The 24,859-nt window shown below is 40.9% G+C and overlaps 1 protein-coding gene across 1 annotated transcript in view; it reads right to left on the reverse strand.

Annotated features, from left to right (window-relative positions):
- Positions 1–24,859, reverse strand: part of LOC124613142 (BTB/POZ domain-containing protein KCTD3) — a 263,811-nt gene that overhangs the window by 184,758 nt on the left and 54,194 nt on the right. The window contains exons 4-5 of the mRNA XM_047141760.1: positions 23,066–23,159; positions 1,006–1,199 (exon numbers count right to left, since the gene is read on the reverse strand). Coding sequence (XP_046997716.1) covers positions 1,006–1,199; positions 23,066–23,159 — 288 coding nt within the window. The remainder of the gene's footprint in view (positions 1–1,005; positions 1,200–23,065; positions 23,160–24,859) is intronic.

Consider the following 24,859-nt stretch of genomic DNA (forward strand, 5'->3'; position numbering starts at 1 on the left):
ATCTGACATGAATACCAACAAACATTTATGGGACATAGTCAAGAGGTCAGTTCGTGCACAAAATCCTGCACCGGCAACACTTCCACAATTATGGATCGCTATAGAGGTAGCGTGGCCCAATATTTCTGCAGGTTACTTTCAACGACTTGTTGAATCGATGCCAAATCAAGTTGCTACACTGCACTGAGGGCAAAAGGAGATCTGACACAATATTAGGATGTATCCCATGACTTTTGTCACCTCCGTGTACATTTTACTACACCTGTGAAAGTGCATCTACAAACATACTCCACAAGCGATTGTATGGTGCATGGCAGAGGGTACCTTGCTCCACTACTAGTCAACTCCTTTCTTGCTCCACTTGCAAAAAGAGTGAGGGAAAAACAAATGTCTATATGCCTCTCTATGAGCCCTAATCTCTCTAACCTTATCTTCCTGATCCTTATGCAAATTGTAAGTTAGCAGCAGTAGAATTGTTCTGCAATCAGCATCAAATGCTGGTTCTGTAAATTTTCTCAATAGTGCTCCTCGAAAACAATGTCTACTTCCCTCCAGCGACTCCATCTGAGCTCCCGAAGCATCTCTGTAATACTTGCATGTTGGTTGAACATATTGGTGGTAAATCTAGCATCATGCCTCTGAATTTTTTCAATGTCTTCCTTTAATTTGACCTGGTGTGGATCCCAAACACTTGAACAGGACTCAACAAATGGGTTACACCAGTATCCCATACGGGTCTCCTTTACAGTAACAAAATGAACTTCACTGTACATAAATGAAAATGTTAGTTGATCAAATGGAAAAGTCTGTCATTTATATTCAGTTTACTGGTTATCTGCCACATAATTAAATTACTGTGTGTGTATTTTTTCTCTATACCTTTATATAAGACATAAATGTCAGAATTGTGAAGTGGCAGTGCCTAATTCGACAGAGCTGCTAGAATGGAGCACAGCATTTATTTGCATTAATAAACAAGAAGTATCTGGGTGACATGCAACTTACCAATGTTAGTTCTAGTTCCATCTTCTGAGACTCCCCAAAGACGAACTTGGCTGCCGTAGGAAATAGCTACCATTTTTGAAGAAGATTCACCACTACCACTCTGATTCATTTTTGCATTAATGGCTATGCGTTCAATACAACTCTCAATATGAGGGCTGGTAAAAGCATGCTGCCACCCACTTGAGTCCTTCAACCTGAAGAAATGGAAAGTTATTATCTTTTAAATGCTAAAAATAACAGAGAAACTAAAAATTCTGAGTAAATCTGTAGGAGAAGATTCATGTTGAACATATTTGAAATACATTTAATTTACCTGAGATATTTATTTAAATCAATACACATTCACTCTAACTGACACAGTTTTGAGCAAATAAAAACAACAGTTTTTCAAATTTACACAGAAGACATTCAATTAGTCACTCAAGGTAAAAATCTGCTATTGGATAAGTCAACTTTGTGGGTAACAGTTACCAGACACACACGGTAAAAAATGTGAAATATCAGAGATAAATAAATTATAATTCACTTCTGCAGGAAATGACCGATTAAAATAAGTACATGCTCCTTATGCAAACTGACAGTCAGATGTAGATGACAGAAGAAACGTAAGCATCTGGCATCAGGTTTTTTCCCCAACTAACAACAAAAGAAAAAGAGGCAGAAAAAAAGAGTAGACAGAAAAGCACAGATTTTGCAGGAAGTTGGTTGCAACTTGGACATTATTTGCAACTTGCAAATTATTTGCAACTTGGAAGTTATTTGCAACTCTGGGGCAATGGACAAAAATTATGGGTTTAAAGGGACCAAACATCTTGGTCGCAAGCACCTTGTTTCACTGGAAATCCAAATAAATTGTTATGAAATGAGGAAATGAGAGTGGTTAGCTCCACAGTCTGTGACCCTGTCATCCTGGTTGAAACGGATACCGATGCAGGAGAGTAATTGGCTGCTGCTGGTGCTCACCATGCCACGTATCTGTGGTACGAAGGGCACACTTCGCTCCTGTCTCATTCCAACAACACTGAAGGATACACCAAGAATGGTCATCATAATCAGTATGACTAAAATGGAGTGAGAAAATGATGACTGTACAGATTATGGAGCTAATTAGCTTCAACAGTTAGATAAATAAAATATGTAAAAAAAATCTATGTATACCAGTACAGAGGGAGAAAGGGGCTTAAGACTACTCGGAGCATACACCACTGTGAGAACTACACTCCTAACATCCACCCCTGACAACGAACATTAAGGTGCAATAAATATTGCTACAAAATCTGCTTTCCTTCAGGATACATATGAATCTGTTATCTGCTATCCATCATCCACCAGTATCTGGAGAAGGTAGGTAGACAGGTTGATGGCTTGTCTCAGATCAGCCAGCAGGACACACACTGTGAAGATATGGGCTGTCATGAGGTAACTACCAAAGACGCAATGGGGAGTGAGGGGTGGGGGTAGGGTGGGGGGTGGGAGGGGAGGGAAGTCTTCTTCTACATCTACATCTACATCTACATCTAAATGATTACTCTGAAATTCACATTTAAGTGGTTGGCAGAGGGTTCATCGAACCACAATCATACTATCTCTCTACCATTCCACTCCCGAACAGCGCGCGGGAAAAACGAACACCTAAACCTTTCTGTTCAAGCTCTGATTTCTGATCATTCCTACCTATGTAGGTTGGGCTCAACAAAATATTTTCGCATTTGGAAGAGAAAGTTGGTGACTGAAATTTCGTAAATAGCTCTCGCCACGACGAAAAACGTCTTTGCTCTAATGATTTCCAACCCAACTCGCATATCATATCTGCCACACTCACTCCCCTATTACGTGATAATACAAAACGAGCACCCTTTCGATGTCCTCCGTCAATCCCACCTGGTAAGGAACCCACACTGCGCAGCAATATTCTAACAGAGGACGAACGAGTATAGTGTAAGCTGTCTCTTTAGTGGACTTGTTGCATCTTCTAAGTGTCCTGCCAATGAAATGCAACCTTTGGCTTGCCTTCCCTACAATATTATCTATGTGGTCTTTCCGACTGAAGTTGTTCGTAATTTTAACACCCAGGTACTTAGTTGAATTGACAGCCTTGAGAATTGTACTATTTATTGAGTAATCAAATTCTAACGGATTTCTTTTGGAACTCATGTGGATCACCTCACACTTATTGTTATTTAGCGTCAACTGCCACCTGCCACACCATACAGCAATCTTTTCTAAATCGCTTTGCAACTGATACTGGTCTTCGGATGACCTTACTAGACGGTAAATTACAGCATGATCTGCGAACAACCTAAGAGAACTGCTCAGATTGTCACCCAGGTCATTTATATAGATCAGGAACAGCAGAGGCCCCAGGACGCTTCCCTGAGGAACACCTGATATCACTTCAGTTTTACTCGATGATTTGCCGTCTATTACTACGAACTGCGACCTTCCTGACAGGAAATCAAGAATCCAGTCGCACAACTGAGACGATACCCTAAAGGCCCGCTGCTTGATTAGAAGTCGCTTGTGAGGAACGGTGTCAAAAGCTTTCCGGAAATCTAGAAATATGGAATCAACTTGAGATCCCCAGTCGATAGCGGCCATTACTTCGTGCGAATAAAGAGCTAGCTGCGTTGCAGAAGAACGATGTTTTCTAAAACCATGCTGACTGCGTATCAATAGATCGTTCCTTCTAGGTGATTCATAATGTTTGAATACAGTATATGCTCCAAAAACCTACTGCAAACCGACGTCAATGATATAGGTCTGTAGATCGATGGATTACTCCTACTACCCTTCTTAAACACTGGTGCAATCTGCGCAATTTTCCAATCTGTAGGTACAGATCTATCGGTGAGCGAGCGGTTGTATATGATTGCTAAGTAGGGAGCTATTATATCAACATAATCTAAAAGGAACCTAATCGGTATACAATCTGGACCTGAAGACTTGCCCGTATCAAGTGATTTGAGTTGCTTCGCAACCCCTAAGGTATCTACTTCTAAGAAACTCATGCTAGCAGCTGTTCGTGTTTCAAATTCTGGAATATTCCATTCGTCTTCCCTGGTGAAGCAATTTCGGAAAACTGCGTTCAATAACTCCACTTTCGCGGCACAGTCGTCAGTAACAGTACCATCGGCACTGCGCAGCGAAGGTATTGACTGTGTCTTGCCGCTTGTGTACTTTACATAAGACCAGAATTTCTTCGGATTTTCTGCCAAATTTCGAGACAATGTTTCGTTGTGGAACCTATTAAAGGCATCTCGCATTGAAGTCCATGCAAAATTTCGTGCATCTGTAAATTTTAGCCAATCTTCGGGATTACACGTTCTTCTGAACTTCGCATGCTTTTTCCGTCGCCTCTGCAACAGCATTCAGTCTGTTTTGTGTACCATGGGGGATCAGTTCCATCTCTTACCAATTTATGAGGTATGAATCTCTCAATTGCTGTTGCTTCTATATCTTTGAATTTGAGCCACATCTCGTCTACATTTGCATAGTCGGTTCGGAAGGAATGGAGATTGTCTCTTAGGAAGGCTTCTATGACACTTTATCCGCTTTTTTAAATAAAATTATTTTGCGTTTGTTTCTGGTGGATTTGGAAGAAACGGTATTGAGCCTAGCTACAATGACCTTGTGATCACTAATCCCTGTATCAGTCATGATGCTCTCTATTAGCTCTGGATTGTTTGTGGCTAAGAGGTCAAGTGTGTTTTCGCAACCATTTACAATTCGCGTGGGTTAGTGGACTAACTGCTCAAAATAATTTTTGGAGAAAGCATTTAGGACAATCTCGGAAGATGTTTTCTGCCTACCACCGGTTTTGAACAAGTATTTTTGCCAAAATATCGAGGGAAGGTTGAAGTCCCCACAACTATAACCATATGAGTGGGGTATTTATTTGTTACGAGACTCAAATTTTCTCTGAACTGTTCAGCAACTGTATCATCGGAGTCTGGGGGTCGGTAGAAGGAGCCAATTATTAACTTAGTTCGGCTGTTAAGTATAACCTCCACCCATACCAATTCGCACGGAGTATCTACTTCGACTTCACTACAAGATAAACCACTGCTGACAGACACAAACACTCCACCACCAATTCTGCCTAATCTATATTTCCTGAACACCGTCTGAGACTTCATAAAAATTTCTGCAGAACTTATTTCTGGCTTTAGCCAGCTTTCTGTACCTATAATGATTTCAGCTTCTGCGCTTTCTATTAGCGCTTGAAGCTCAGGGACTTTCCCAGCACAACTACAACAATTTACAACTACTGTTCCTTGATCCAAGCATGTCCTGTATTTGCCATGCACCCTTTGAGATTGCAGCCCACCCCGTACTTTCCCGAGGCCTTCTAACCTAAAAAACCGCCCAGTCCACACCATACAGCCTCCGCTACCCGTGTAGCCGCCAGCTGAGTGTAGTGAACTCCTGACCTATTCAGCGGAACCCGAAACCCCACCACCCTATGGTGCAAGTCAAGGAATCTGCAGCCAACACGGTCGCAAAACCGTCTGAGCTTCTGATTCAGACCCTCCACCCGGCTCTGCACCAAAGGTCCACAGTTGGTTCTGTCAACGAAGCTGCAGATGGTGAGCTCCGCCTTCATCTCGTAAGGAAGGCCGGCAGCCTTCACCAAATCAGATAGCCGCTGGAATCCAGAGAGAATTTCCTCAGATCCAAAGCGACACACGTCATTAGTGCCGACATGTGCCACCACCTGCAGCTGGCTGCACCCTGTGCTCTTCATGGCATCTGGAAGGGCCCTTTCCACATCAAGACTGACTCCACCTGGAATGCACACGGAGTGCACACTGGATTTCTTCCCCTCCTTAGCCGCCATATCCCTAAGGGGCCCCATTACGCGCCTAACATTGGAGCTCCCAACTACCAATAAGCCCACCCTCTGCGATTGCCTGGACCTTGAAGGCTGAAAATGTAAAGGGAACTTGTGGGTAACTCTGATGTGGCTGAAACATAATCAGCACAGTCTGATGGTATCTTTCCAAGAAGCTTTGAAAGAAGTATGCCACATCTTAGTGGTCCTCTAGATTGCCCTCAGCATATCGAGGGTTGCTGTATCCTGCCATTCCATAGCCCAGTTTCAAAATTTGGTGGCCCAGTAGTAATCATAAATCTGTGCATGGTACTCCAAGTCAAGTTTGTCTCATGATTGCTTCTGTAACTGATTTGTCAGCAATTTAATTTCCCTTAATGCCCACATGGCTAAGTGTCAGTTAGGGCGTTCCTGGAGCTTGGATGTTACCAATCAAAATGTTTCCGTGATGGCAATATTGACCTACTAGCACTCAATTCACTTACACGATCACAATGCCCCAAATATAGAATAGATCACATACATTCAGCAACTGAAAGATTCACATTAAGCAGAAAGGAAGGAGGAAGGGGATTTATCGACATAAAAAAAACCTACATTATGGACAGGTAGATAATTTAAGAAAATTCTTTATAGAACGAGCAGAAACTAGCAAAAGACACAAAGCAATCACTCATATAAATACATCGGCTACACCATTGCAATTTCATAACCACTTCTACAACCCTTTAGATCACATAACATCAACAGATGAGAAGAAAGTAAATTGGAAAAAGAAAACACTACATGGCAAGCACCCGTATCATCTAACACAGCCACACATCGATCAAGACGCATCCAACAAATGGCTAAGAAAAGGCAATATATACAGTGAGATGGAAGGATTCATGATTGCAATACAGGATCAAACAATAAACACCAGACATTACAGCAAGCATATTATTAAAGATCCCAATACCACAACAGATAAATGCAGACTTTGCAAACAACAAATAGAAACAGTAGATCACATCACAAGCGGATGTACAATACTAGCAAATACAGAATACATCAGAAGACATGACAATGTAGCAAAAATAATACATCAACAACTTGCCATACAACATAAACTAATAAAACAACATGTTCCCACATACAAGTATGCACCACAAAATGTACTGGAGAATGATGAATACAAATTATACTGGAACAGAACCATTTTAACAGATAAAACAACAACACATAACAAACCTGACATCCTACTCACCAATAAAAAGAAGAAATTAACACAACTAATTGAAATATCCATACCCAATACAACAAATATACAGAAGAAAACAGGAGAAAAAATTGAAAAACACATCCAACTGGCTGAGGAAGTCAAGGACATGTGCCATCAGGATAAAGTTAACATTATACCAATTATACTATCAACTACAGGAGTCATACCACACAGTACATCAATGCAATACAGCTACATCCAAACGTATATATACAACTACAGAAATCTGTAATTACTGATACATGTTCAATTACCCGAAAGTTCCTAAATGCAATGTAGCATATACCACACAGTTAAAAGGAAGTCACGGTTGATCAAGGTCCACGCCACTTTCCATTTTTAACCAGACATGATGTCTGAGAAAGGAAAGAAATAATAGTACCCATGGAAATCTTACCCATCAACAATCGACTTATGACAACGTGCACCAACAAAAAGTACACCCTTATCAATGTGCATGTCCCCATCAACTTCACCAATAAGAACAACACCGAAACCATCGAAAAATCCTGGAACCAACTTGAAAAGACGGTGACTAAAATTCATCAAGATGACATGAAAATCTTGACGGGAGACTTGAATGTTCATCTTGGCAAAGAAAATATCTATCAAAAAATTATTGGCAAGAATTCTGCACACCAAAACACAAACACGAACGGCATGTGGCTGGTTGACGTCTGCCAAAAATTTGATCTCAAGGTTATGTCTACCCACTTCAGAAAACCCGCACACAAACAGAAAACGTGGCGATCACCAATCCAACAACTTGATAAATACCAGATCGATCACGTAGGCATCTCCCACACCCACTACAGAACCATCCACGATGTCCAAGTCCGATAGGGTACAAACATCAATTCACACCTCTATCTTACACAAATCAAAGTAAAACTTTCCCCAAAGAGAGTTCACCTCAAAAATGGCCACATCCAAAAGTTTGATGTATCAAAAATTCAAGAAACAAAAATCGCAGAAGAATGGGAGAAAGAACTCGTGAATAATTGGACTGACTTTCACAACAAAATAATAAGAAAAGGCAAAGAAGTGATCCCACGGCTAAAGAAGGTAAAACACCTCCATTGGAATACTGACTGTGATCAAGCCATCATTAACTGCCGACTCATCACAAATCACCAGAAACTACAGCACTTCCTCAACACCCACAAGCAGACAAACAGAACAGCACTTCTTCAACACCCACAGCAGTAAAAACAGAACAGCACTTCCTCAACACCCACAGCAGACAAACAGAACCATCAGGAGAACAAAATGCAACTACATCACTGAACAACTCAAATCAATACAGGATAACTTCAGGAACTTCAACAGCGAGACTCTTGCGATCAAAATTAAAGGTTACTTGCCGCAAAATCTGACTTTCAGGAAACGAGATGGAAAACTTGCATTACCAACCAAGAAAACTGTGAAGAACTGGCACGGTACTTTTCCGACCTCCTCAACTGCCCCAAACCACACGAATGTATCCAACACCCAGTCGCAGAGCAAACAAAACCCAATGCAGACCCACCAACATAAGAAGAAATCCATCACCACATCAAGAAACTGAAAAATGGAAAGGCATCAGGAGAAGATGGAATCATCACAGAATTGCTGGAAAATCTGGGGCCATGATCACTTCAGGAAATCACACAGATCATCCAAGAAATATGGCAAAGTGAAAAACTGCCAGACGACTGGAAATGTGCACTCATCCACCCACTCCACAAAAAAGGAAACAAAACCGACGTAAATAACTACAGAGGAATTTCCCTCCTCCCTGTCCACCTTCCTACAATGTGCACAAGAACAGCTCAAACCGCTAATTAGTGAATACCAGACACGGTTTAGACAACATGCACTGAACAAATTTTCAACCTGAAATCCACATTAAAATTTCGAGCCACACAAAATCTCCCAACCATCTGCATATTCATTGATTTCAAGAAAGCCTACGAACCCATCGATCGACAATCCCTCTTTAATATACTCAAAGAAAGCAATCTTGACCCGAAAACACGACGACTCATTCAACAAACCCAAACTGACACAACTTCCAAAGTCAAGTTCAGCGAGGAAATCTCCCAACCTTTCCTCATCAAAACCGGCGTCCGACAGGGTGACGGACTCTCTCCACTACTCTTCAACATCATTCTCGACAAGGTCATCAAAGAATGGGAAAAGGAAATGAAAACAAAACAGCTGGAGACTCGTCCTGCTAGGAAAAAAGTGGAATAACATCAATGTCACATGTTTAGCCTTCGTTGACACTCTTGTGATCCTCTCGGAGGATCAACAAACAGCAATTTGTCAGATCGAAGTACTCAAAGAATGTGCCGAAAAAGTTGGGCTCCAAATCTCTTTCATAAAAACTGAATTTATATCCACAAAACAAGTAAAAACAGGAAATTTGATCACAGAACACGGCACAATAAACAGAGTCAATCACTTTAAATACTTGGGGTGACATCATCGAACCCACAGGAACAGAAAGATTAGCCCAAAAGCACGTGAAGTCAAAATGTGAAAAGCACATGGGAAAATTGGGAACATCTACAACAAAAGGTGCAGGAACATCAAGACAAAAATTCGACACTATGCAACTAGTCATCAAACCCAAAACACTGTATGCAAGTGAGACCCTAAACCTCAATTAGAAAAGGGATCTTGACAACATCAAAAAAGTTGAAAGGAAAATCATTCGCAAAATCCTGAGTCTAAAGGTCACAGATGAAGGATCAGCTACATTCAAACACGACAACAGAAAAATACTCCAACACTGAAACAGATTTCCGCAAATGGCGACTGAAGTTCTATGGACACATCACGAGACTGGATGACAACAGACTAACAAGGAAAATTCTATGTACTCACAGAAACTAAAAACGACAACAGTCTGGATCAAACAAGTTCAAACTGATCTCAAAAAGGCCAACATCACATCTACAGACATTGCAGATCAAAAAATATTCAGACAGAAGATCCCCTGCTGGGAAGTTGCACCAGAAGGAAAACCAAGAAGATCTAAAGAGAAAAGGAGGGAAGAACATCAAGCTAAACATAGCAAGAGGATGAAACAATTCTGGAAGGACAAAAAAAATAGCAACCACAGATCGTAGCTCACTTTGTGTGATCCTCTATGGGTCTAAACAATTTAAATAAATAAATACATACATACATAATACCCAACCACCATTGGGAGGGAAATTCTCCTTCTAGCCAAATACAATTGAAAAACCAGAGGAAGTGTTTTAAGCTGTCATTGCTAATGTGTTTCAGCATTTGAATGTGGATTTTACAAGTCCTAGGGCTGTGTTTTGTCATTCTGCTGGAGTGCTCCAGAACTTCTGTTTTACATGAAGCACCGTATAACTTGAGGAGCTGCACACAGAAGCATAAATATTTTGCTCCACCCGGCATTTATGGGTCAGAAAATTAACACTTCAGTGAAGTTTGCGGCGAAACATTCAGCAGTGACAGCGGGAAGAGTACAGATGTCACAACTAAGGTAGATGTCAGGGACCACTGTGGACAGTTGGTGATGGTAAATATGGCAGAGTTTAATCCATACCTGAGACAATGGGGTGTGGAACCTCACAATTGATACATGCTGTTCCCAACACTCCCGTTTTCCGTGCCTTCACTTGAAATCTCTTAAATGCTATAATATGTTCCTTAGATGGATGACATTTGCATTGTTTAAATCCCTTCATATACTCTCTGAACAGTAAATAGTAAGACAGACAGGCAAAACAAACATGAAAGAGAAAAAAGGTAAAGAAAAGTAAATGTAAAAAGGAATAGAGACAGGAAGAAACAGGGGAAAATAAATATAAAAAGTTGGAAGGGGGTTACTACGGCAGGTGACAAAAACAATAGAATGTAAGGGTCAATTATGAGGTAGATGACAACAAGGAAGGTAAGTTTTACATAATTAACAATCTGCTGCAGAATTTTCCATCTCAGTAGTTCTAACAGTACAGGGAGAATAGATCTGGTTACGTGTCTGGTAAAGTATGCAGGAGAGGATACTGACTGTCTGTTCCAGTTCATTTACTTTTACTTCTAATTTAAGGCTTTTTACGACTGACAGAGTTGACAGTCATCTAACTATCAGTACCTCATTTGACAAAATAAGCTGTGAAAGGACATCTAACGGGGTACGAGTTACAAGGCAAATAAAATGGGTTGAGGAGAGGGGTAAGGACTCAAAGGGTTCTCTTTTTACCTTCACTATGTGTTCCTTCTTTCCTTGCTCATAAGATCTGGTTGTCCACACTATCACTGTTGACCCGCCTTACAAATTTGATCTGTTCCTCCTGCTCTAATAACATTCCATTACATTTTTCTTGAGTTACATAAAACATGCCTTGATTTTTTTTTTTTTTTTTTTACAGATCTTCCCCTTTATCATTCTCCCTCCGAAGCAATAGTCAAGAAATTCTTTTCTTTTATACTTGTGTCTGATGTGATTCCATTTCTCAAACTGATGATAAACATTACTTGAGAAAGGCTGGAAAAATCATGCCCAAAGCACCAACATTAAGTTACATACAGGGTGTTTCAAAAATGACCGGTATATTTGAAACGGCAATAAAAACTAAATGAGCAGCGATAGAAATACACCGTTTGTTGCAATATGCTTGGGACAACAGTACATTTTCAGGCAGACAAACTTTCGAAATTACAGTAGTTACAATTTTCAACAACAGATGGCGCTGCGGTCTGGGAAACTCTATAGTACGATATTTTCCACATATCCACCATGCGTAGCAATAATATGGCGTAGTTTCTGAATGAAATTACCCGAAACCTTTGACAACGTGTCTGGCGGAATGGCTTCACATGCAGATGAGATGTACTGCTTCAGCTGTTCAATTGTTTCTGGATTCTGGCGGTACACCTGGTCTTTCAAGTGTCCCCACAGAAAGAAGTCACAGGGGTTCATGTCTGGCGAATAGGGAGGCCAATCCACGCCGCCTCCTGTATGTTTCGGATAGCCCAAAGCAATCACACGATCATCAAAATATTCATTCAGGAAATTAAAGACGTCGGCCGTGCGATGTGGCCGGGCACCATCTTGCATAAACCAAGAGGTGTTCGCAGTGTCGTCTAAGGCAGTTTGTACCGCCACAAATTCACGAAGAATGTCCAGATAGCGTGATGCAGTAATCGTTTCGGATCTGAAAAATGGGCCAATGATTCCTTTGGAAGAAATGGCGGCCCAGACCAGTACTTTTTGAGGATGCAGGGACGATGGGACTGCAACATGGGGCTTTTCGGTTCCCCATATGCGCCAGTTCTGTTTATTGACGAAGCCGTAAAGGTAAAAATAAGCTTCGTCAGTAAACCAAATGCTGCCCACATGCATATCGCCGTCATCAATCCTGTGCACTACATCGTTAGCAAATGTCTCTCGTGCAGCAATGGTAGCGGCGCTGAGGGGTTGCCGCGTTTGAATTTTGTATGGATAGAGGTGTAAACTCTGGCGCATGAGACGATACGTGGACGTTGGCGTCATTTGGACCGCAGCTGCAACACGGCGAACGGAAACCCGAGGCCGCTGTTGGATCACCTGCTGCACTAGCTGCGCGTTGCCCTCTGTGGTTGCCGTACGCGGTCGCCTTACCTTTCCAGCATGTTCATCCGTCACGTTCCCAGTCCGTTGAAATTTTTCAAACAGATCCTTTATTGTATCGCTTTTCGGTCCTTTGGTTACATTAAACCTCCGTTGAAAACTTCGTCTTGTTGCAACAACACTGTGTTCTAGGCGGTGGAATTCCAACACCAGAAAAATCCTCTGTTCTAAGGAATAAACCATGTTGTCTACAGCACACTTGCACGTTGTGAACAGCACACGCTTACAGCAGAAAGACGACGTACAGAATGGCGCACCCACAGACTGCGTTGTCTTCTATATCTTTCACATCACTTGCAGCGCCATCTGTTGTTGAAAATTGTAACTACTGTAATTTCAAAAGTTTGTCCGCCTGAAAATGTACTGTTGTCCCAAGCATATTTCAACAAACGGTGTATTTCTATCGCTGCTCGTTTAGTTTTTATTGCCGTTTCAAATATACCGGTCATTTTTGAAACATCCTGTATTTCAGTCATCAAAGCATAAGAGCAAGTTAATTAACAGTGTCCCCAAAATGAACAACAGAATTGAATTATTTACATACGTGTATCTAATAACCATCTTAATCATGATTTTTCATTAGCCATCTTATTTTTCATTATCTCAAGATTTGTCCTGTCTGGGATTCAAAGGCCTCTTCATTTAACAGGAGAGAGTTTAGCGGAAAACAGTAGCAAATAGTATAAACCTTTACTTCTGCCCTTCAAAGACCATTTGTATCTTCATCAGAATCTGATGGAACTCAAATACGTAGACACAAATACCGTACACGGCTACAATGTTCTGTCCAACTACACAGTACCAGCACTGAAGCTCAACTGAAATGAACTACTGTAATGGGTGGAGTAGGTAAGGGGAGAAAGGAGGCAAGGACAGAAACGAAGTGAGGGGAGAAAGGAATGGGTAGCAGGAGGGAGGGTCGGAGGGAAGGTTGGCTGACAAATGGCAGGGGAGAGAGGGAGAGGGGGTGGGGGAGAAAGAGGGAGAGGTAGAAAGAGGGAGAGGTAGAAAGAGGGAGAGGGAGGGGGAGAAAGAGGGAGAGGGAGGGGGAGAAAGAGGGAGAGGGAGGGGGAGAAAGAGGGAGAGGGAGGGGGAGAAAGAGGGAGAGGGAGAGGGAGAGGGAGAGGGAGAGGGAGAGGGGGAGGGGGAGGGGGAGGGAGGGAGAGAGAGAGAGAGAGAGAGAGAGAGAGAGAGAGAGAGAGAGATCATGTGGGGGGAGGGGGAGGTAGGGGGAGGTGGATGTCGATGTGTTAGAGAAACTAGCAAAGATCTGAGGCCGAGATAATTGTGAGAGCAAAAGGTGTATAGTGGCAGGAGACTGCAGGGAGGATGGAAGGAGCCAGTGATGCAAGTTATGAAGCAGCCATTGAAGTTGAGAAGGTTATGTTCAGAGTAGCATGCTCCATTATGTGTCAAGAGGTTGGGAGTATGTGCAGGGTAAGGACAGAATAAGATATTTTGTCGATTAGATGGGTGTCAGGATACCATTTTCAGAGGAGTGAAAAGGATTGTAGGAAGATGTTTCTCATTTCCCTTGCCACATGGGTCATCCCCCTGAGAAAGACCCAATTCCAAGACCTGTCAGATCCACTCAGCTACCATTTCCTATTCCAGATCCATCACAAGTATATCTTGTGAAAGCAACCATATCATTTAACAGCTCTGCTGTAATTTTTGCACAGTCTTTTATGTGGGCATGACTACCAAACCACTATCCGTCCGACCGAATGGTCATCACCCCTGATTCCAGCTAATCTGAATCATTTACATGTAAATAGTCATTACAATATACACTTTGATTCCTTCATCCTCCAAGCCTCAAGCCTCAATGCTCGCTAGTTCCTGAATGCCACCTATCCTTCCCCTCTCCCAAGGTCATTCACTCAATCTAAAAGCTCACCCTCCTCTCCGCAGTCATTCACTGATTCTTAACGCTTGTCCTCCTCTTTGCCGTCACCTTTTTCCTCTGTTGTATAGCACCCTGCCAGTGAATTCTCCATGGAACTTTATGTCACATGCAATTAACCAGCTTGTGACAGAGTGAGCTCACCACTGCCACATTCCTGTCCTTTTGTGCACTCACTACGTCTACCTGCTAGGTGTCAGCCACCCTTACCTCAAATCCTCCCTCCTGCTACATGCTTCCTACCTTTGTTTGCACACTTGATGAAACTCACTCTGGATGAGCTGAAGTGACAATACAACATAACCTGTCAGGCCAATGTAACCATACAGGCATATTTGTGAGTTAGATATTCTGGTATCTCGGAAGAAGGACTTGGTTGTCATTCTCAGTCTTGCTGACGTGCCTGTCCATGACTTGGCATATCAACTACATGGTTAGTTTCAACCTTTTACTATTTCCATTATTTAAACAAGTTAAAAATAAGACAAAACAATCCAAAACACAGGAAAACTGTGGAAGACCAAGATTGACTGCTCATTCTATCTCAGTTAGAACAAGATATTGATCCAGAACAGACACTTCCTGCATCCTGAAGATGCTGAGTCTATAGCACATTTTCTATGTGTATGCTTATCATTGATTTCTGGCATCGTCCTGCACCCTGTTTATTCATTAATGTGTGACTCTCATTTACAGCAAAAAGTGTCCGCACCAGAAGAAGCAGAAGTATAAATTAGAGACAAATGTGTGATTGTAAATGATCAGCTTTAGAGAAATAAAAATAAATCCAGAACCATTACAATGTTTGAATAACAAGCTGAGAGCACTGAACAGAGATCTTACACAAAATGTTCAGGAATATGGATAAATGATTATTTAACATGGGAACACCTTACAAAGCTATTGAACAGAAATTCAAGTGAGTTTCACTACCTTTTAATGCTTCAAGGACTACCATAATACACTAGCGTGCAAAATGTAGGGACAAAAGTATCTTTTGCATGATGTGTTGATGCTGAGTAACACAGGCTGATGAAACTGGAATCATACATAGAAAGAACTGCTACAATATATTACAGCAGATGATGGAAAAAATATGCAATAACAATTTTATTCAAAGATAATAATTACACTGAAGTCACTGTGATTTATGATGGTCCTTCGCTTGTTATAAAAGGTAGGACATGTTCTTAATAGGATATGTGATCACCGTGATCACCATAGATGGCAATGTATGCCCCTGCAGCATGCTCCCATGCTCGACACAAGATTGGTAATGTGGTCTCATAGTAGGGTTTTCCATTCCTCCACCAGTGCAGTTGACAGTTCTGGATGCTTGCTTATGCATTTGGGTGTGCTGAAATACATTTCCCCAATGCATCCCACAGATGCTTGACGGATCTAAGATGGGGGAATGGGTAGGCCCGTCCACTTGCCAAATATTCTCCCATTCCAAGAGCTCCTCCACCTGTGCAATTTATTGTGGTCATCAATGTCATCCATAACAGTGAAGTTAGTGCCAAGTGCACACTAGAAAAGTGACATGCACCCATTTCTTGCCATATAAGGGTAGGTCCAGCATTGTCGAACATGATACTGTGCCTCTGACACACCTATAAACTTTGTTAGCCATCCATAAAACACACTATTCTGGGAAAAAAACACCCTTCTTCCAAAATTTCTAACACAGTCATCACCCCCCCCCCCCCTCTCTTCCGGACAAAAACTTAAAACATTGTCATCAAGTTATCTTCTGAAAACCAGATCCTGCAGAAATCCTAGTTCCTTCAAAAGGTCTCAGCCCTAAAGCCAGGGACTTATCAAAGACCTGTTTTCCACTTACTTGTTCCTTTCAGATGAATCATTTCCTCGATAGCCACCCCAATGATCCCAAAGTTAAACAATTTCATCCTGCTTCAACCACAATTGTCGTTCCTTTCACTCATCTTCTCCCTGGATACCTCCCTAGAATTCTTCACCACAAAATCAATTTCATTTTCCTTCCCCAATTCATTTCACGATGAGCAATGAGAATATCGCAACAACTGAGGAATGATTATTTATTCATTCTTTCCCTTGATAAAAGCTACATCAGTGTGATTATGAGCAACAGTGGTTATCTGGCTGTGAGTCTCTGCCAGCTTTCAAACACTTCCAATTACAAACCTTCTTACTCTATCCCATAAGCTCACCATGGCATGCAACAGCTTCTCAAAACATCTTGTTCACGACACAACCCTTCCCCTGAAACCAACTCACTCTGCATGGTGGTGCAGTAGTAAAGCATTGCATTCAAACTAGGTGTGGGATTCAAATGTCTCTCCAGCAATTAGGATTTACACTATGTGATCAAAAGTATCCGGACACCCCCAAAAACATATGTTTTTCATGTTAGGTGCATTGTGCTGCCACATACTGCCAGGTACACCATATTAGCGACCACAGAACTCATTAGACATCATGAGAGAGCAGAATGGGGCACTCAGTGGAACTCGCGAACTTTGAACGTGGTCAGGTGATTGGATGTCACTTGTGTCATACATCTGTACACGAGATTTCCACATCCCTGAACATCCCTAGGTCCACTGTTTCTGATGTGATAGTGAAGTGGAAATCTGAAGGGACACATACAGCAAAAACGTGTACAGGCTGACCTCATCTACTGACTGACAGAGACCGCCAACAGTTGAAGAGGGTCATAATGTGTAATAGGCAGACATCTATCCAGACCATCACACAGAAATTCTAAACTGCATCAGGATCCACTGCAAGTACTATGACAGTCAGGCGCTAGGTGAGAAAACTTGGGTTTCATGGTCGAGTGGCTGTTCATAAGCCACACATCACACTGGTAAATGCCAAATGACACCTCACTTGGTGTAAGGAGCGTGAACAATGGACGATTGAACAGTGGAAAAACATTGTGTGGAGTGACAAATCACAGTACACAATGTGGTGATCCGATGGCAGATTGTGGGTATGGCGAATGCCCGGTGAACGTCTTCTGCCAGCCTGATGTTTTGCATGGCACTATCACAGCACAGTCCTACATTAATGTCTTAAGCACCTTCTTGCTTCCCACTGTTGAAGAGCAATTTAGGGATGGCGACTGCATCTTTCAACATGATCAAGCACCTGTTCATAATGCACGGCTTGTGGAAGAGTGGTTACACGGCAATAACATCTCTGCAATGGACTAGCCTGCACAGAGTCCTGACCTGATTCCTACAGAACGCCTTTGGGATATTTTGGAACGCCGACTTTTTGCCAGGCCTCACCTAAAGACATTGATACCTATCCTCAGTGCAGCACTCTGTGAAGAATGAGCTGCCATTCCCCAAGAAACCTCCCAACACCTGATTGTGTGTATGCCTGTGAGAGTGGAAGCTGTCATCAAGGCCAAGGGTGGGCCAACACCATATTGAATTCCAGCATTATCAATGGAGGACGCCATGAACTGTATGTCATTTTCAGCCAGGTGTCCGGATACTTTTGATCACATAGTGTAGGTTGTCCCTAAACAGCTTAAGGCAAAGAGCAGGACATTTCTCTTGTGAAGATCATGCACAATTTTCTTCCCCATATAGAGCACTCCACCCTATCCACTAAACACCTCCAACCTTTTGTCTAATTCAGATTCAATGACAGCAGCTGCATGATCTGCATCCATGGCAAGCATAGCTTCTGCTTCTTTTAGAAGCTTTCTGCTCCTTTTAGAAGCTCAGCCAGTCTTCCAAATACATTTTACCCAGTCTTTTTCAACTCAATGAACCCCCATCTTTGACACTTATCTGTATATGCCCAGGCTCTATTGAAATCATATCAAATGCACCACCCACCAACGGTAACTACAGTCTGACTGTCATCTACTGAATAACAAAAAATCCCTCCCCTACACACATGACACACATGGACGGTAACTCTGCCAGTGATTTCAAGGAAAGATGATTTCCCCATCAAGCTAGTTCAGAAACCAATTTCGCACACTATTTCTTTGGATGATACAATACAAGGGCTGAGTTGCCAATCAATCAGAATTTCCCTTTATCACCCATTACCACCCTTGGTTCAAAAAACTCAATCACATCAGTCACCATTGTTTCAACTACCTCATCATATTGAAGGGTATCCTACACTTATCCATGAAAATTATGTCATACTAAGTCCATCCTTCTGTCAACCCTATTCCACATTCTGCAAACTACAAGTCATTTCCATGTGGACAGCTATAGAGCAAGTTTTGTCCTATACTTTCTACTGAAGTCCATTGTGTATAAGTGAAGCATGGCTACAATAGTTGTACTGAATCCTGGGAGAAGTATGGAGTGAAAAATGCGGTACCTGGTGACAGTATCAAAAAATTAATACAGATATTAAAAACACAAAATAGGAAAAAGTGCACTAACTATAGAGGGATCTCCTTATTATCACAATGTCTAAAATTTTTGGAAAAGAGGTATCCAAGAACCTCAATTTGAAGAACAGCAGCGAAGATTTAGGACTAACAGGGGAATAACTGACCTTATTTTTGAACTCCCAAGAAGACCACACAACAATTGGATTTTTGTAATTTTTTGTTTTTATGGCATGTGACGTTCAGAACTCAAAAATCAATCACACAAAGAAGTTCGATGCAACTCGCAACAATTCTCAAGAAAATCGACTTTGAAATTTTCTGAGTGTCTTTGATACCTTAAAACAATGTTGAATTTTCTACAAACAGTGTGACTGCAATTGAATGCTTGCTTACCAAGTGGGCAGTCTGGATTCAATTCCCAGCCAACGCAAATTTTTAAATAAAGGTACTCATTCTACAAGCATATCTGTGAAGCGTAAAGAAGTAAAAAATATTGGTAGCACCCATTTTTTTCCATTCGGTTCAAATACCTACATCATTTAAATATAAAATTCATCAAATAGATGCTAATTAATACATATCTAATCATTATTTTTATGAAAGGTGCATATATTATTATTTCTGATTACACATCACACATGAAAATCCAGTTTCTTTGCAAATATAAATTCTTAATTACCGATCTGTTATAAAAGATTGTTAACAAAGATCATCTATATTATGTAGAAACATAACAAATTATTTTTTTATGTGTAAGTATTTTACTCTTCACAGAAATGATAGCAGAACATGCACCTTTGTTTAAAAATTAGCATTGGCGAGGTATCAAATCCAGGCCAACCACTTGGCAGGCAGGCATTCTACCACAGAGCCACACTGCCTGCTGATATCCTGTCTCCACTCTATGGCGTTAAAGATGCTCGGAAAACTTCAAACTCAAATTTCTCAAGAATTTTTGAGAGTTCCATCAAACTACTTCGTGTGAGTGATATTTGAGTTCTGAACTTCACACACCATAAATATAAAAAACATGAAAATCTGTCATACAAATGATGGAAGAATGTTAAGAGAAAAGAAAAGACCTGATAATAGTACTCCTGAAACTGGAGAACACACACAACAGATATAAAATATAGGAAATATAGAATGGCCCCAATGCTCTAATTACATAAATTCAGATGCTGTATGATAATTGTGAGAACAATGTACAAATGGGAGATGGAAAGTAAAAAGTGGTTTAGAACAAAGATAGATGGGGCAGTTCCCTTTCCCCTATAAATGCTTCTGCGTATGCAAATGAGTTCCCATTTGCTGTGAAATCTATATGGAGGTGAAGCAGAAACTGGATCTATGGAACACTAAGTTTGAAGAGTTAAGGTTAACTACAAGCAAAAACAAGTCAGAGGCAATGCAAATGAGTACATAGACTCCAAATTCTTCCACCCAGTATGACGACTTCCAGGGATAAGAATGTTGTTCTTACAGTAAGAGAGACCATATTCAAAACTTTCCTTCAGCCAAACATGTCCTACAGTATGGAAATGAGTCACATAACCAAAAGACAAGTAAGTCAACTGAAAGCTTGTGAAATGGATTTCCAAATAAGTACATAAGGAGAGACATACAAGTGGAAGTGACCATGGAGGAAGGACCAAATATAGTGAGACTGAAATTGTTTGATCGTGTGAAATAGATTCAGCCTAACTGAATTCCCCATCAGAACTTGGAAACAAATGTGCAAGGTTGAAGACCAGTTGGACATTCCAGATGGAAATGGCTATGCTAAATTAAAGAATACCTTGAAAGGAAAAGAGATTCACTGGATGTTGTTCTGCAGGGGGAAATCTACAGGACAGAAATAGATGGACGCAAATCACTCAAATACATTGTACCTGGCTTCATGGAAGGAACTCATGATGATGATGATGATGATGATGGTGATGATGATGACGACGGTAATGACGATGTCAGTAATGACGTGATGTTACACATGCATCTGTGTGTCACTCCCAATGAACTACAAGTGAGATGTTTCCAATTTTTATTTATGTTTTGTTGTTTCCATCCCGTAATTTTTATCATCACAGTACTTTTATAAACTATTAAACACAACAATATGTTCGTAACACATGGAAATAACATGAAAAGTGCACAAGTTTACCATTATATAGGGTGTACATAAAGTCCAGGAACACTTTCAATTATTTGTTGCACAAGAACCAAACACTGTACAGATGTCATACATATGTCATTTTGAAGAGAACCCCTGACAGTTTTTTATGTATACCGCCACAGCGTAGTTTGGTAATTTGCTGATAGCCAGAGCTAGTTGCAAACATGGTGAGTTCACGTGCAGAGTGAGCTTCCTGTGTGTTGGAGTTCAACAAAAACAAGTGTGCTACAGCTATTCAATGGATGTTTAGAACCAAGTACAGTAAGAAGCCACCAACAAGAAATGCCATTTACCACTGGCACAATAAATTCCTTATGACAGGTTGCTTATGCCCGGCAAAGAGAAGTGGATGTCCCAGTGTGAGTGAAGTGAATGTGGAGTGCGTACTAGAGACATTCATAAGGAGTCCAAAGAAATCAGTGTGCTGTGCATCCCATGAACTCGAAATGGCTCCAATAACAGTGTGGAAAGTCCTGCAACAGAAGCTGTCTATGAAACCATGACGATGACAAAGACAAGCGTTTTTAGTTTTGTTCACAGTTGCAACAATTAAATGAGGATGGGGATGGCACTGTTGATAGCTTAATTTTTAGCAATGAAGCCACTTTTCACACCAATGGGAAAGTGAACAGGCATAATTGTCGAATCTGTGGTACAAAGCATCCATAAGAATGCATTGAATTTGAGAGCGATTTCCCAAAGGTAAATGTTTTATGTGCCTTATCACATCGAAAACTGTACAGGCCATTCTCCTTCACCGAGAGCACTGTCACTCGATATTCCTACCCAGAAATGTTGCAGCAATGTCTGATGCCTCAAATGCAATCAGACTCTCCATTCATCTTTCAGCAGGATGGGGCTCCACCCCATTTTCATTGTGAAGTTTGTGGGTACCTGAACATGGAGCTGCCGCATTGATGGATCGGCCGTGCTACAGAAGGGGACAGCTGTTTCATGAATTGGCCTCCCCGATCACCAGATCTCACTCTGTGAAACTTTTTTCTGTGGGGACACATTAAAGATCTGGTGTATGTACTGCCTCTACCACGTGATGTAGCAGAGCTCCAGGAGAGAATAAGGGAAGCGACTGCCACAATCGAAGAGGCCATACTGGGACACATGTGGCAAGAATTCAATTACCGTATTGACGTCTGCCAGGTCCTTCATGGTTCGCACATCGAATGCTTGTAAAAAAAAAGACCTTTCAGAGTATCTCTTCAAAATGCAATATGTATGACATCTGTAAATAATTTAAAGTGTTCCTGAACTTTAAGTACACCCTGTATAAAGATAGTCTTAGGCCCACCCCTTCATTATAATTCAACACAACTGGAATGTTCTCTAGCCTTCTATGTAAAACAGATGTTCAAGCCACATTTGTTGCAATCCATAGTTAAATTCTTAATGATTCTATAATACTCCACTTTCTAAGTCATCTACTCATATGAAAACATAAAATCTAATAGACCTCTTCTCTTTCCCCACTTTTTAATAATGGAATCCATTGATTTCTGATGCCATCTTTCATTCACACATACAGACATAACAAGTGTTCACATAAAAAGGTATGAAACATTGTAACACCAAAGAGGTTGAATTTTACATGTGCCACTTTGGAAGAACATAGTGAGACATCTAGGAATACAACTGTAGTGTCTAACACCGCACTAAGTAGAATAATGAATAAAATAGATGATCTTGTCTTCACTTACAAAATGCAATTACTATTACTATTTATTATTATTATTTTTATTATTATTACAATTGTTATTAAAGATAAAACATATCTGATCAGATAAAGCATTTTTGTATATGAACTGATGAGCCACTGTTCAAGTTTTAATACACAGTTACATGCACTCTAATATACTATGATTCCAAAGCTCAGTATACCAACCTGTAGCATGCAACAAAGTGAGCATATGCAACAACAATCCAGTTGTGATGAGCCTTCACTATTTGAACACGTAAAGGATCCATCCAGTTTGAACCTGAAATTTGTTAACAAACACTGTATGATAATTTTTAAAATCAACTGCTTTTATTAATTTTATATCCAATCTCAACTTATATGGGGTGTTTGGGGAGGAAAGGTCAATATTTTACACAGTGATAGTATAAGTAATTCTGAACAAAAAATGTTGTATGAACATAGGTCCACAAATGCTTCATTAGGGAGGTATGGGTATTGAAAAGAACTTTAATTCTGCAAAACTGATGTGCACAACATGAACGTATACGCAATACAACTGGACCGTAACGTGATTTTCTTGGAAACAATGTTACAGAAACATACAGTTATGTTACACATTTTTAAAAACAATGTTACAGAGACATACAGTTACGTTACACATTTTTACACAATGTTTATTCACTTTGCATTTAGTACATAATACATTACAACATGCATGTTACGTGTATTCAGTTGAAAAAGACATACCACATCTTTTACAAACGGCTTTAACACTTATCGTGCAGGTATTGTACAGTTCACAGAACAGGTGCGAATATCCCACCATGAACGTCAATGCACTTTTGCGCTCTAGCGATAACATGTTGTGTTGCTTGTTCAATTGCCTGTGGTTGGTTCCTAATCAATTTAGCAGTGTCCATGATGCAACAAAACAGTTCATCTCGTGTATTTACCTTCACTTTGTGCGCCTCTGATTTCTTCCAACACCATAAACAGAAATCTAAAAGTGTAAGGTCAGGTGATCTTCGAGGCCAGTTAATAGCACCGCCACGGCCAATCCAGCGATTAGGGTAGGTGCAGTTGAGATGGTCCCTCACACGTAAAGTAACTTGTAGAGGGGCACCGTCATTTTGAAAATACATTCCAGTTCGCTTGAATGTCTTCCAATAGTTCCACAAATGAATTTTCCAAAAAATGCAGTTACCTCTCTCCCTTCAATTGTTGAATGACAATATATGGACCTATCAAAAGGTTACCGATCATGCTGTACCAAACATTTATGGCAAAACGAACGTGGAAATTGCTATCCACTGAAGCATGTGTATTATCCCGTGACCATCGATGATTACTGTGTGTGTTGTTTATTTCATGTCATGAAAACTGGGCTTCCGTCAGTGAATAGTATGTATGGAAGCAAATGACTATTCTCAATTACCCAGTGACAGAACTGAAGTCGTTGGACATTGTCGCCAACGTGGAGATTTTGGACACACTGTATGTAAAATGGGTACAGGTTTTCCGCATGTAATGTTTCCCATACACGTGTCTGTGGGATGGTAATATTCAGAGTATTTGACATTGGGGTCTTTAGCACTTCTGTTAACTAGGGTATATGCAATGAGATGCTGAGTCGCAGATAGGCACAACAAAAAGACTGTCACAAATAAGCTTTCGGCCAGTATGACCTTCGTCAAAAATAAGCGATGCCCCCCCACACACACACACCCTCCCACAAAAGCAACTCACAACACACAACTGCAGTCTCTGGCAACTGAAGCCACTCTGAAGTGTCAGTTAGCAGACCAAAATCACCTATTTAGCTGCTCAGCAATCATAATGGCACCAAAATGGAAAATCTAGAGAAGGCCAAACTTTTGAATGCACCTTCCGAAACTGTTTCGTCAAGAAACATCACAATATGGTTCTTTGGTCCAACCCTTGCACTAACACTGAAAAGGCACATATTGATTGTGGAGCAGAAAGTAACAGTTGCTTAAT

Source organism: Schistocerca americana, chromosome 4, assembly GCF_021461395.2.
Source record: "Schistocerca americana isolate TAMUIC-IGC-003095 chromosome 4, iqSchAmer2.1, whole genome shotgun sequence".
Classification (NCBI taxonomy): Eukaryota; Metazoa; Arthropoda; class Insecta; order Orthoptera; family Acrididae; genus Schistocerca; species Schistocerca americana.